This window comes from Dromiciops gliroides, chromosome 5 (genome assembly GCF_019393635.1).
Source record: "Dromiciops gliroides isolate mDroGli1 chromosome 5, mDroGli1.pri, whole genome shotgun sequence".
Classification (NCBI taxonomy): Eukaryota; Metazoa; Chordata; class Mammalia; order Microbiotheria; family Microbiotheriidae; genus Dromiciops; species Dromiciops gliroides.
The window spans coordinates 239,467,032-239,482,038 of NC_057865.1; the positions used below are offsets into that span (position 1 = coordinate 239,467,032).

Here is a 15,007-nt window from a genome sequence, read left to right on the forward strand (position 1 = left end):
CTTCATCATTACTCCTCTGGGATTGCCTTGGATAATTATATTGCTGAGAATAGTTAAGTCATTCACAGTTATTCATGAAACAATATTGTTGTCACTGTGCACAACATTCTCCAGGTTCTGCTCACTTCACTATATATCAATTCATACAAGTCTTTCCAGGCCTTTCTGAAATCATCCTGCATATCATTTCTTTTTTCTCTTTCTTTTTTTTCTTTTTTTGCAGGACAATGAGAATTGACTTTCCCAGGGTCACACAGCTAGTAAGTATCAAGTGTCTGGGGTCTGATTTGAACTCAGGTCCTCCTGAATCCAGGGTCGGTGCTTTATCCACTGCACCACTTGGCTGCCCCTGTCATTTCTTATAACACAATAATATTCCATCACAATCATTTACCATAGCTTGTTTAGCCATTTCTCAGTTGATGGGCATTCCTTTGATTTCCAATTAATTCTTAGCTGCTATAAAAAGAGCTGCTATAAATATTTTTATACAAATAAGTATTTTTCTCTTTTGGGGGGAATATCTTTAGAATATAAACCCAGCAGTGGTACTGCTAGATCAAAGGGTACGCACAGTTTTATAGTCCTTTATCTCCAGAATGGCTGGATGCATTCACAACTCCAACAACAGTGGACTGGCATCCCAGTTTTCCCATATCCCCTCCAACATCCAGTATTTTCCTTTTTTGTTATATTTGTCACTCTGATATATGTGGAGTGATACCTCAGAGTTGTTTTCATTTGTATTTCTCTGATCAATAGTGATCTAGAGCATTTTTTCACATGACTTCAGAAAGCTTTGATTTCTTTGTCTGTTCAGATCCTTTGACCATTTACAAACTGGGGAATGACATATTTTTATAAATCTGATTCAGTTCTCTATATATCTAAGAAATGAGGCCCTCATCAGAGATACTTGTTTCAAAAATTCTTTCCTGGTTTTCTGCTTCCCTTATAATCTTGGTTACATTAGTTTTGTTTGTGCAAAAACTCTTTAATTTTATATAATCAAAATTATTTATTTTACATTTTGTATTGCTCGCTATATTTTCTGTGGTCATAAATTCTCCTTCTGTCCATAAATCTGACATATATATGATTCCATGCTCTCTTAATCTACAAAATATTTTTGATAGTTTGGTATAGCACTAAATAAATAAAGTTAGGTAGGATTATCATCTTTATTATTTTGGCTTGGCCTACCCATGAGCAATTAATATTTTTCCAATTGTTTAGATCTGACTTTATCTGTGTGAAAAGTGTTTTATAGTTCTGGTCATATAGTTCCTGTGTTTGTCTTGACAGGTAGACTCCCAAGTATTTTATATTGTCCACAGTTATTTTAAATGGAATTTCTCTTTCTATCTGTTGTTGCTGGACTTTGTTGGTAATATATAGAAATGCTGATGATTTATGTGGGTTCGTTTTGTATCTTGCAACTCTGCTAAAGTTGTTAATAATTTCAAGTAGTTTTTTAGTCGATTCTCTAGGATTTTCTAAGTATTACATCATACCATCTGCAAAGAGTGAGTTTTGTTTCCTCATTACCTATTTTAATTCCTTTAATTTCTTTTTCTTCTCTTACTGCTATAGCTAACATTTCTAGTACAATATTAAATAACAGAAGGGATAATAGGCATCCTTGCTTAACCCATGATTGTACTGGGAAGGCTTCTAGCTTATCCCCATTACAGATAATGCTCACTGATGGTTTTAGATACATATTACTTATCATTTTAAGGTAAGCTCCATTTATTCTTATACTCTCTAGTGTTTTTAATAGAAATAGGTGTTGTGCTTTGTTAAGGGCTTTTTGAAATTATCATATGATTTCTTTTGGTTTTGTTATTGATATGGTCAATTATGTTGATGGTTTCCTAATACTGAACCAGCCTTGCATTCCTGGTATACATCCCACCTGGTCATAGTACATATTCCTTGTGATGTATTACTATAGTCTTTTTGCTCATATTTTATTTAAAATTTTTGCATCAATATTCATTAGGGGGATTGGTCTATAATTTTCTTTCTCTGTTTTGGCTCTTCCTCGTTTGGGTATCAACACCATATTTGTCTCATAAAAAGAATTTGATAGGACTCCATTTATTTTCTCAAATAACTTATATAGTATTGGAATTAATTATTCTTTAATTGTTTGGTAAAATTCACTTGTGAATCCTGGGGATTTTTTCTTAGGAAGTTCACTGATGGCTCATTCAATTTCTTTTTTTAAAATTGAGTTAAGTATTTTATTTCTTCTTCTGTTCATCTGGGCAATTTATATTTTTGTAGATATTTATCCATTTCATTTAGATTGGCAAATTTATCGGCATATAATTGGGCAAAATAGTTCCTAACAATTGTCTTAATTTCCTCTTCATTCATTTTTGATACTAGTAATCTGGTTTTCTTCTTTCCTTTTTTTTTTTGATCAAATTAACCAACAGTTTATCTATTTTATTAGTTTTTTTTTCATAAAACCACCTTCTAGTTTTTGTTTTTTAAAATCAATTCAATGGTTTTCTTATTTTCAATTTTTATTAATCTTTCCTTTTATTTTCAGGATTTCCAATTTGGTGTTTAATTGGAGATTTTTAATTTGTTCATTTTCTAGCTTTTTTAGTTGCTTGCCCAATTCATTGATCTGCTTTTTATCTATTTTATTGATGTGAGAAGTAAAGGATATAAATTTTCCCCTAAGTACCACTTTGGCTGCAACCCATAAATTCTGATATGTTGTCTCATCCATTATCATTCTGTTCAGTGAAATAATCGATTATTTCTTTTTTTTTTATTATTTCTATGATTTGTTCTTTGACCCACTTGGTTTTTAGGATCATATTATTTAATTTCCAATTGATTTTTAATCTCTTTTTTCAATTATCCATTATTGAATGTAATTTTTATTGCATTATGATCTGAAAAGGATGTGTTTGCTATTTCTGCTTTTCTGTATCTGGTTGTGAAGTTTGTATGCCCTAATACACGGTCAATTTTTGTGTAAGCCCCATGTACCACTGAGAAGAAGGTATATTCCTTTCCATTCCCATTCAATTTTCTCCAGAGATCTATCATATCTAACTTTTCCAGAATTTTATTCATTTCCTTAACTTGTTTCTTGTTCATTTTTTGGTTATATTTATCTAGTTCTGAGAGGGGAAAGTTAAGGTCCCCCACTAGTATAGTTTTATTTTTTTATCATAAAAGTATTTTATTATTTTCTAGTTACATGTAGAGATAGTTTTCAAAATTTGTTTTTGTAAGATTTCTAGTTCCAAATTTTTCTCCCTCCCTCCTTTCCCTTCTCCATCCCCAAGACAGCAAGTAATCTGATACAGGTTATATAGGTATAATCACTAGTATAGTTTTATTATCTATTTCCTCCTGTAACTAATTCAACTTCTTCAAAAATTCAGATGCTATACCATTTGGTGCATATATGTTAAGAACTGATATGACTTTATTGTCTATGGTACCTTTCAGGAACATATAGTTTCCTTCTTTATTTCTTATAATTAGATCTATTTTCACTTTTGCTTTGCCTGAAATTATGATCGCTACCCCAGATTCCCTTGTTTTAGTTGAAGCATAAAAGATTCTGTTCCAGCCCCTTGCCTTTACCCTGTATGTTATCTCTCTACTTCAAATGTGTTTCACATAAACATATGGCAGGATTTTGGTTTCTAATCCACTCTGCTACCCACTTCTGTTTAATGGGTGAGTTCATCCCATTCACATGTGGTTATAATAACTTTATTTCTCTACATGCTATTTTGCCTATTTATCCCCCCACTTTTTCCCTCCTCACAAGTGTTTTACTTCTGATCACCACCTCCCTCAATATCCCCTCCTTTCTACTGGTCCAGCCTCCCCCTTCTAACTTTCTTATAGGGTAAGATAGATTTCTATATCCAACTGAGTGTATATGTTATTCCCTCTTTGAGTCAACTTTGATGAGAGTAAGGTTTAATCTTTACCCTCCCAATCCTCCCCACCCCCATATTCCCCTCCATTATAATAGTTCTTTCATGCCTCTTTTTTATGGGACAATTTATCCCGTTCAATTTCCCCCTCCTTCTTCCATGCAATTTCTTTATGACCTCTTTGTTTTGGGAGTATCATCCCATCAATGTCACCTTATAACCATATACTCTGTCTACATATACTCCTTCTTATTACTTTTATAATAATGTTAAAGAATTATAAATATTATCATACCACCAATGTCACCTTAAAACCACATCCTCTCTACATATACTTCTTCTAACTGGTTAAGATTTACAAATATTATCTTGTCATATAGAAATATAAATAGTTTTTAACCTTATGGAATTTCTTACATTTTTTTCTTTCTTATTTCTTTTTTACCTTTTTATGTTTCCTTTGAGTCTTGCATTTAGAGGTCAAATTTTTTATTCAACTCTGGCCTTTTAATCACAAATGCTGGAAAATCCTCTATTTCATTAAATATCCATTTTTCCCCTGAAAGATTATTTTCAATTTTGTTGGGTTGGTGATTCTTGGTTATAAACCTAACTCCTTTGCCTTTCAGTATATCATATTCCAAGCCCTATGGTTCTTTAATGTGGAAGCTGCCAAATCCTGTGTAATTCTGACTGATATTTGAATTGTTTCTTTTTTGTTTTGTTTTGTTTTTGTTTGTTTGTTTGTTTGTTTGTTTGTTTTTCGGGGCAATGGGGGTTAAGTGACTTGCCCAAGGTCACACAGCTAGTAAGTGTCAAGTGTCTGAGGCCGGATTTGAACTCAGGAACTCCTGAATCCAGGGCCGGTGCTTTATCCACTACGCCACCTAGCCGCCCCAAATTGTTTCTTTTTGGCTGCATGCAATACTTTCTCTCCTTGACCTGTGAGCTTTGAAATTTGGCTATGATGTTCCTGGGAGTTTTCATTTTGGGATCTCTTTCAGGCAGTGATTAGTGGATTCTTTCCATTTCTATTTTGCCCTTTGGTTCTAATTTATCAGGGAAGTTTTCTTTGATTATTTCTTGAAAGATATTGTCCAGGTTTTGGGGGGTGCTTTTTTGATCATGAGCTTTAAGGTAGTTCAATATTTCTTATATTATCTCTCTCAGATCTATTTTCTAGGTCAGTTATTTTTCCAATGAGAAATTTCACATTTTATTCTATTTCTTTATTTTTTTTTATTGTTTTATCATATCTTGATATCTCATAGTGTCATTGGTTTCCATTTGTTCAATTCTAATTTTTAAAGAATTCTTTTTTTCAGTGACCTGTTGCACTTCCCTTTTCCATTTGGCTAATTCTGGTTTTTTAGGGAGTTATTTTCCTCAGTAATTTTTTTAATATATTTTCCCAAGCTATTGATTCTTTTTTCATGGTTCTCTTGCATTACACTCATTTCTTTTCCCATTTTTGATTCTACTTCTCTAATTTGCTTTTTAAAGTTCTTTTAAAAACTTTCAGGAATTCTTTTTGGGCCTGAGACCAATTTACATTTTTCTTTAAAGCGTCACCTTTAGCCATTTTGTTACTATTGTCCTCCTCTAAGTTTATGCCTTGATCTTCCCTATCACCATAGTAACTTTCTATAGTCAAGATTTGGGGGGGGGGGGGTTGCTCAATTTTATGCCCTTTATGTGACTTGGTGTTATTATAAGAGAACTGGGCTCTATTTCTACACTATCCCTAGTTTTTGTGCTGAGACTCTGGGTCTTACTGGGAGCTTTCACTGGACTTCAGGGCTTAGCCACTTGGTTTCTCTGTAGAGTAAGCTTCCCTTCTGACTGGTATTGGAGGGTTGGTCCTCCTTTTAGCCTCCCCTGGGTGTGAGCTGGCCTTCCCCAGAGGTGGTGCCCTGCTGCCGGGTTGCTATAGCTGACAGAGTCTTTCTGGTGGTTGGCTCTGGAGGAGGGCTCTTGTTGCTGGTCTGCCCAAGGGGTGGTGCCCTACTTCTGGGTTGCTATGTTAACAGGGCTTCTCTGTTAACAGGCCCTGGAGGAATAATTTTGTTTCAGATCTGCCCAAGTTGGGCCCCCTGCTGCTGGTTTGCTATGGAAAAAGAGTCTCTCTGCTGTTAGGGCCCAGGGGCGAGAACTTGCTGTTGCTCAGCTTTGGGCGGGGCTTCACCACTGGTCAGCAGTGGAGTCAAGGCCTTGGGAGAGGGGTGGCTGGTGATGGTCCCTGCTATGCTGCCCAGACTACTCACTTATCTAGGGGGCTGCTGGTTTGCAGGTTGGTGGGGCCTCCCTAGTGGATTACCCTAGGCTCAGAGCCCTGCTTCAGGCTCCCTGCTGTGAGCCTAGAAACTGCTGCTGCTGCTGCTGCTGCTCTCATACTTCACTTCCCCCCACCCAGGTAAAACAGACCTTTCCTGCCAGGCTGGTAAGCTGCTTCCCTGATCCTGGAATGATTCTGAGGCAGTTTTCCATTGGTTTGGAGAGCAAATGTGGGAGCGCTTCGGAGCATTACATCCTCACTCTGCCATCTTGGCATCGGAAGTCAGCCCCATGCTAACTTAAAAACGTAATCAAAGGAAACAAGGAACTCCAATTATGGGGAAAGGACCACAGGACAACCGAACTGTAGGGGAGTTCAGTGTTCCACAGGAAATAACTGAGCCAAATTCTTAACCTTAGCAATGTCATATAAAGGAACCCTATTGTATGATGTTTATGCAAAATAGGCTGCGATCTATCTACAAATTTCAAAATTTAACAGACATTTTACTTGATTGCTAACAAAATGGACTATCAAATAAATCTTTTGCCTCTTACATATTAATCATCAAACTAAGTACATAACTATAAAGTCCAATGTAGAGAAAAAGTGACTTGCTATAATAGCAATAAAAATGCTCACCCTTCCTGGATCCTGTCTCTCCTGGCATCACTATCATTTTCTTCTAATTCCTTGTCCTTCTCAACACCATCCTGCTTGTCATTTTCATCTTTCTCTTCTTGCATTCTTCTCTGTATCTGATCACCCGTGTTGCCTTCATCCCAAGCCAGTCTTCTTCTAACGGGGAGGGTGGGAGCATCTGACACACCCAATTGTTCTGTTGTATCTTTCTGGCATTGTGTTGCCAAAGGTGGCCTTTCTTCAGCTATTTTTTTGGAATCATGGCTCTGCAATGCCTTGTGACCTGCAGGAACTCTGTATAACCAAAACAATTTAATTATAAGCTAATAATGTAGCTTCTCATTTTGAAATAATTTTATTCCAGCTTATTCCCCTCCATTATCCATAATATACATTATTTATGTATACCTATATCTAAATAATGTGTGTATTGATATATACATATAGATGTATGTATATATACATATTTTCAATATCTTATGCTACTGCAATGGATACAAAGGACAAGGAGTAATGTATACAAATAGATTCGCTTTAAACAACAGTAAATGAAAGCAGTCATCTGGAGTTTACCCAAAATTTAGATAATAAAGCAATTAGTTGCATGTTGCAGTCGCAGTAGTAGTCACATGAAAATCCACTTGTGAAGTCAGGCCCAAAAACCCACACTGACAACAGCTCATACACAGCACTGGCAAGTCACGAGGCCCAGATGGCCACCTGCACTGTTACAAAGTCTTCCCGTACAAGGACTCATTTTAAAGGCACAAACAGGTCTGAAAATGAGGAAAACTCCATCCAGGGACGTGGCAAATGTTTATACATCGTTCAATCTGCACCCATAGAGAGCAAGGAGACCCTGTGCTCTTCTGGTGGGCGGGTCAGAAGTGTGTCTGCTCCTACTTCCTATGGCACATGTTCTCTGGTGCCTATTTATTGGCATTCACTTCTGAATCAACAAGATCTCAAGTGATTTTTACTTTTCAAATGCTTTGACATCTATTCCAGAAAAATTAATATTTGATCCCCAAATTATAAAAAATTCCAAAAGAAATACATCAAATTCACTTCTTACCTTCCAGTTTTATTCTGTGCACTAAAAAATTAAACATAACTTTAAGCTATTAAATGAGTAATACTTTAGTACAGTTAAGTCTGAGTGATAGGTGTCATTTTCTGATATAATCGTTCCATTTCTTTTAATCCCAGTTTTGTAACTATAATGAATTGTTTCACTATCTAAAAGGGCTCTCACCCAGCAAGATCTAGGGCTCTGATGTTGTTACTAATAGTGCCTTCTGAGCTGGACACAGAAGAGACATCCCATAGGCAATTGTTATCAGAGAGAATCTGGTTCAGATGATCCCGGGAAAAATGTGTCCCAAGTACCCGTTTCCTATAAAACTCTGCTTTCTCTCGAAGTTCTCTGACCTAGACAGGAAGAATCCAGATGTCACGCATCATTATAAAAAATCTGTTTTGTTACTTATATAAAAAAGCACAAGACAGACAATCCTGAACATCCACAGCACGAATTAGGCCACGAAATGAAGAGGAAAAAAAAAGAAAAGAAAAATTCGCCACATTTACATGACTGTGCATTCTGAGGCAGAAATGAGAAGGATCAAGCTAAAGCACAGTGCTCGTTATTCATTCAGCAGGCAGGAAGATCATGTAGCAACTAAGAAGACAGCAATTTTGGAGTCTATTTTATTTTCAGTCTGAGCTTGCACAAATATTCTATGCATTAGATTGTTTTAAAAACTCCGAAGCAACCAACCTCAGCGTACCACAGGGCATTTAAAGTGTTTTGAGAACCCTAGGAGGAGGAACACAGAAAACACATTTGAAATACATCAGTGTGACAACACCGTATTATCATCACTGGGAACCAATCAATCACACATCAAGCATCACCCTCACTTTTGGACACACATAGAATTGACCCAACACTATTCCCCAAAATCTCAGAGATAGAAGGGCCGTTGGAGGTCATTAGGTCCAACTCAGAACTGAATAAAAATCTTCTCGGCAACAACCCTTCCCCAGTGGTCAGCCAGCCTCTGACTGAAGCCCTCTGGTGGGGCAGATCCCATCCGTGCCTTCTAAGACATGTATACGCTATAGGAGAGCTCTAACTGGCAGCAAGTTTTTCCTCACAAGCCAAAATCTACCTCTGCAACTTCCAGCCCCTGCCCCTACTTCCACCCTGTGGGTCCAAGGAGAATACACCTAATCCTTTTCTCCAAAGGGTAGGCCTTCAATTATGTGGACATGGCTCTCCCTTCTCCACAATGATACCAAAGAAGCATTCCTCACATGAAGGGCACCTGACTATGGACCTGCCTGATTCAGTAAACTCCAGGGGCTTCCCATTACTTTTAGGATCAATACAAACTCCTCTATCTAGCTTCCTAAAGCCCTTTAAAAACCGGGTCCAACCAAATGCTATACGCGTCCAGAAAAAAAACTGTGGAATCTGAATGCAGATTGAAGCCTACTATTTTTACTTTTATCTTGAGGTTTGTTCCCTTTTGTTCTGATTCTTCTTTTACAACATGACTATTGTGGAAATAGGTTTAACATGACTGTACATATATAACCTGTATCAGATTGGCTGCTGTCCTGAGAAGGGGGAGGGAAGGGAGGAAGGGAGAAAATTCCGAACTCAAAATCTTATAAAAATGAATGTTGGGGGCAGCTAGGTGGCGCAGTGGATAGAGCACCGGCCCTGGAGTCAGGAGTACCTGAGTTCAAATCCGGCCTCAGACACTTAACACTTACTAGCTGTGTGACCCTGGGCAAGTCACTTAACCCCCATTGCCTCACTAAAAAAAAAAAAAAAAAGAATGTTGAAAACTATCTTTACTTGTAACTGGAAAAAAAATACTATTAAGATGGGGCGGGGGGGGGGGGTGAGGGGGGGGTAAGAAACTGAGTCCAATCTCCTTCCAGCTTTATTATGACTGCTCTGCTTCACGTACTCTGCCATCTGGCCAAACTGGCCGTGTTGCTATTCCTCACACAGAAAACTGCAATCTCTCATCACCATGCCTACACACAGATAGGACCAAATGCTGGGAATGCCCTCTCTCCCAACCTCTGCCTCCCAGAAACTGTTTTCTTTCAAAGGCCATCTCCAAAATGAGGCCCTGACCTTCCTAGCTGTTGGGGTCGTCCCCTGATCCTACCGAAAAAAAAAAAAATTTTTTTAAATAAAACATATTTTGGGGCAGCTAGGTGGTGCAGTGGATAAAGCACCAGCCCTGGATTCAGGAGGATTTGAGTTCAAATCCAGCCTCAGACACTTGACACTAACTAGCTGTGTGACCTTGGGCAAGTCATTTAACCTTCACTGCCCCACCCAAAAAAAAATGAAAAAGAAAACAAATATATCTTGCATGTACTTGGTACATACATAATAAATCTCAGGCTCTTTGAGGAAAGGGATTGTGACATTTTTGTTGTTTGCATCTCTAGCTCCTAGCACATTACCTGACATACAGTATGCACTGAACAAATGCTTAAATGATGATCTTGCCCCCAAATCTCCCCTTCTCAAAGCTAAACATTCCCAGGTCCTCATCCAGTCCTTCTAGGCCCCTCACCGTCTTGACCATGCTCTCCTGGATGCTCCCATGCTTATCAACGTTCTTCCTAAACGGTGGCTCCAAGCACAGAACATGATACCCCAAAGGTGGTCAAGAGCAAGCAAGAGCGTGACAGAATTATCATCTCCCTGGTCCTAGCCGCTCAGCAGCACTGAACACAACCCAACGTTACAGGAGGGGTTTGGGGAGGGGGCCATATCACACTGGTCACTCATAATGACACTCACCCCCAAGTCTTTTTCCAGAAAGACTTCTATCTAAGCAGGCTCACCTCAACTCTGTGATACACATACGTATGTATTTATATTTATGTTTCATAGATAGAGACATTTGAACTCACTTAAAATGCTACATTGATCGTTATTCAAGTTCATCTTACTCAGTTAAGCTGATTATTCTAGCAAAGGGATTTTTAATCTTTCTTGTGTAGCATGGACCCCCATTTGTCAGTCTGGTGAAACCTATGGACCCTTTCTCAGAGTGATGTTTTTAAATGCATAAAACAAAAAATATTTGATTACAAAGGGAATCAATTACATTGAAATAAAGTTACCAGAACACGGAAAAACAAGTCTGCAGACCTGTGGCTAGAGGCAGCTAGGTGGTGCAATGCACACAGCACTGGGCCTGCATCCAGGAAGCCAAGTTCAAATTCAGCCTCAGACTCTTATTAATTATGTGATTCTGAACAAGTCATTAACCCTCTGTCTCAGTTCCTGCAGCACTAAAGTAGGGATGATAATACCACCTACCTCCCAGGGTTGTCGTGAGGGTCAAATGAGAGACTGTTTTTAACCATTTAGCACAGTGTTTGGTATGCAGTAGGTGCTTAACAAATACTTGCTTCCTTTCTTCTTTCCTTCTCAAGCTACAAACTGTTCTAGCCCAGAACCCTTCTTTTCAGATCCTGATTCTGTCAATCAACCTATTAGCTCTACCAGGGTTATACATTTCCATTTGTTCAGGGTGAGCAAATGCCCAAACTGCTGAATACTCCAATACACATAATAAGCACTTACCCTGACAGAGGGCTTTAAAGTTACAAAGCAGTCTCCACCCATTATTCCATCTGATTCTTACAACAGTCCTGCTTACCACAATCTCCATCTTGGAGATAAAGAAAGTAAGGCTCAGGAAAGTGAAGTCACCAGCCCAACTCCTGAGCAGCAGAGACAGACTCAAATCTCAGTCTCCTGTCCAGGTCCAAGTCTAAGGACCTTTCCACCCCACACAACAAAGCATCTTCAGCTTTTATGTGCTGCTGTCCCAACCCCCAGGCTCCCTGATAAGAAAAATCCCTTCTCTGAATTCCTGAACTAGTCTGTGAGAGAGCTCTTTAAGAAAAAGAGGGCTATTTCTTCACAGTATGTGGCTTGGGGTTAAACTGCAATACATTATACACACCAGGAAAGGACAGGACATAAAAATGAATACTTTAAAAGATGTTCATAATGTACTTTTTTCTACGAGCTTAATTGTGTCCTTTAGAATAAAAAATGACTTTAGGAACTTTTCTGTTGTTTGAAATCCTTTGTTTGCATTACACTGCCACCTGTTGGCTTATCCCTAAGTACTGTTCGAAGCCGTTTTTAAAATATATGCCTCCATTATACAATTTCCCCACCAAAAAGAAAAAAAAACCAACTTTAAGACCTTTAAAATTATGTGGTTTTTAATCATAGCACAGAATAGAAGCTAAAGGAATAAGACACTAAATCACCTTTTTTATTTTTATATTTACCATTCCTTCCACCTAGAAGGACTGCATTTAGTCTTTTTTTTTTAACCTATTTAAACTAAAAACCAAGTAAGGAAGTCTGGTATCACTGAAGCAATGGGAGAAATATATTCACAGCCCTGCAGCAGAGCTCTGGGGAAAGTAAAGGGGGAAAGAGCATGTCAAATCTCTAGAGAATCCATCAAGTCCAAAAGAAGCAGAACCAGAGACTTGGAGAGTTTCTCTGCTCTTTGAGCAGCACTCATCTTCGGTTTTAAGAATTTGCTCTTCTGACTATTGATGAAGCGTACCATCTACCTCCAAAGAAAGAACAGACATTGATGGAACACAGACTGAAGCATGCTATTTTTCACTCTTTCATTTTTTTCTTTTATTTAAGTTTTCTTGTACAAAATGACTAATAATATGGTAATATTTTAGATATGTATAACCCATATCTGATTCCTTACTACCTCAGGGAAGGGTGAAGGGAGGGAGGGAAAGGAGGGATAAAAATGGGAACTCAAAACTATAAATCAAAATGTTTATTACTTTAAAAAAAAGAATTTGCTCTTCTGTTGGAGAAAATCTCTAATATTCAATGATTATCCCCATAAATGTCTTATATGAAAAGCACTACCATTAGTCTAATGCACTGAACAGATACACTAAAAGTAACATTCTTTTCCAGAACTTTTTTCCTATTGTCCAATTCTACCAAAATACTCATGTAGTTTAAACATGAAAAGATCCTGTGATTTTTAAAAAGTCCAGTTAAGTTATATTGCAAGGGAAACATGTCTCCTATGTATAAAGTGATTTATAGGATCTCTCACTAAACCAAGGATTATTACCTAACGCAGATGTTATTTATTTTTTTTTTTTTTAGTGAGCCAATTGGGGTTAAGTGACTTGCCCAGGGTCACACAGCTAGTAAGTGTTAAGTGTCTGAGGCTGGATTTGAACTCAGGTCCTCCTGACTCCAGGGCCGGTGCTCTATCCACTGCACCACCTAGCTGCCCCTGATGTTATTTTTTTAACAAGGTTTCTACTGTTAGTTAATCTAATTCTATTTGTCATGGGTATATAATATTTAATGCCTCCAACTCATTTAAACATAATTTTTATGAATTATGTCAGTGTATCATCAGTAATCTGTTGCAATGGTCTACATTGATTTTTATCCCACAGAATCTTAAAGTTCATTTTAATTAAAAATAACCACAATTACAAGAATTACAAATCTCCCAAATTAGGTTTCTTGAATAGTGGAAAACACAGTGAACCTTAAATAAGAAGACATGGGTTCAAGTCTACTTGTGTGACCTTGGACAAATGACTTAGCCCCTTTGGGCCTCTCTCTCCCCACTTGCAAAACAAGAACGATGGACTAGGTAATGATGTCCTGACCTGTACAGAGTGGCATAAGGTTTACGAGGCACTTCACTTGAGAGACTCTCATGACAAGCCTGTGAGGCAGGTACTATGGTATCCATCTACAGAGGGAGCAGGAGGATGTTTTCAAGTTCAAACAAGCTATGATTCTGTGACTGTTATAATGCATACGTCAGAGTAACTAAAAGCAGTAATGCTGTGTTCTTTTCCATCACACTGTCCCTACAGCCAATTTCATTAGAAGAGTTAAAACTTTCACTGAGAATTCCAACAAGAAGTCCAAGAATTCTCAGGCTCATCCAACATATTCTGCTTACATCATATAATATATAAATTAAACACAAACAGCATTTATTTCTATTCACGTCTTAGTTTTCCAACCACCAAATCAGAGCAATCTGAAAAAAAAAATCCATGTTTAAAAGAAAAAGTTAAAAAGAACAAACTACATTAAATGCAAATTAAAAATGTAACTTAAACCCCTCACATTTTATATATACATGAGAGTCAACACAGCTAGAATTTCTTCTATTTTCAGTAGTCTCATGCCTGGTAACATATGTCTCCTTTCACAAAGAATCTCTGGTACCCTTTTCTTTTTAGAATTCATTTTCTTTTTTATGCTGTTTCACCTTAACAGCCTTTGGGACAGATGCCAACTATACTATTTATTTAAAATGTTTATAACCACCAGTGGTAGCAATTACTGCAATATCATGATTTTCTACCCACTCAGAAATCTTCATTAAAAGGATAAACTAGGGGGCGGCTAGGTGGCGCAGTGGATTAAGCACTGACCCTGGATTCAGGAGTACCTGAGTTCAAATCCTGACTCAGACACTTGACACTTACTAGCTGTGTGACCCTGGGCAAGTCACTTAACCCCCATTGCCCCGCAAAAAAATAAAAATAAAAATTAGCCCTTTCATATAAAAAAAAAGGATAAACTATATTAATACAAAGACACTGGGAGTTTTCTCCTTTAAAGAATCATAAAAACAATATTGGGGGGGCGGGGCAGCTAGGTGGTGCAGCGGATAAAGCAACCAGTCCTGGATTCAGGAGGACCTAAGTTCAAATCTGGCCTCAGACACTTGACACTTACTAGCTGTGTGACCCTGGGCAAGTCACTTCACTCTCATTGCCCCACTGAAAAAAAAAAAAAGAAAAGAAGAAAAGAAAACAAAAGAAAAGAAAAAAATATTGGTCCTTCATTAAAAAATTACCTCCCTCTAAGTTCCCTGAAAATGTAAAATTAAGAGCTGAATAGCCTGATAGACTCACCAGTCTTATTTTACCTAAATAAGAAATGTTCTATCAAGTTAAGAATCTACAACCTTTAGAACACAAGTTTTAACCTAGGATCCTGGAATTTATGGATTGTAAAAAAATTTTGACAGCTATTTCAACAATCATTTTCCTTTACAATCCTATGCATTTTATT

General features: G+C 37.5%; 1 protein-coding gene across 2 annotated transcripts in view; it reads right to left on the minus strand.

Annotated features, from left to right (window-relative positions):
* The window catches only part of MDM1 (Mdm1 nuclear protein), a 45,019-nt gene that overhangs the window by 7,158 nt on the left and 22,854 nt on the right, over positions 1–15,007 (minus strand). For both annotated transcript variants that reach the window (XM_043964996.1, XM_043964995.1), the window contains 3 exons: positions 8,621–8,659; positions 8,096–8,271; positions 6,841–7,134 (listed from right to left, as the gene is read on the minus strand). In XM_043964996.1, the coding sequence (XP_043820931.1) occupies positions 6,841–7,134; positions 8,096–8,271; positions 8,621–8,659 (509 nt within the window). The remainder of the gene's footprint in view (positions 1–6,840; positions 7,135–8,095; positions 8,272–8,620; positions 8,660–15,007) is intronic.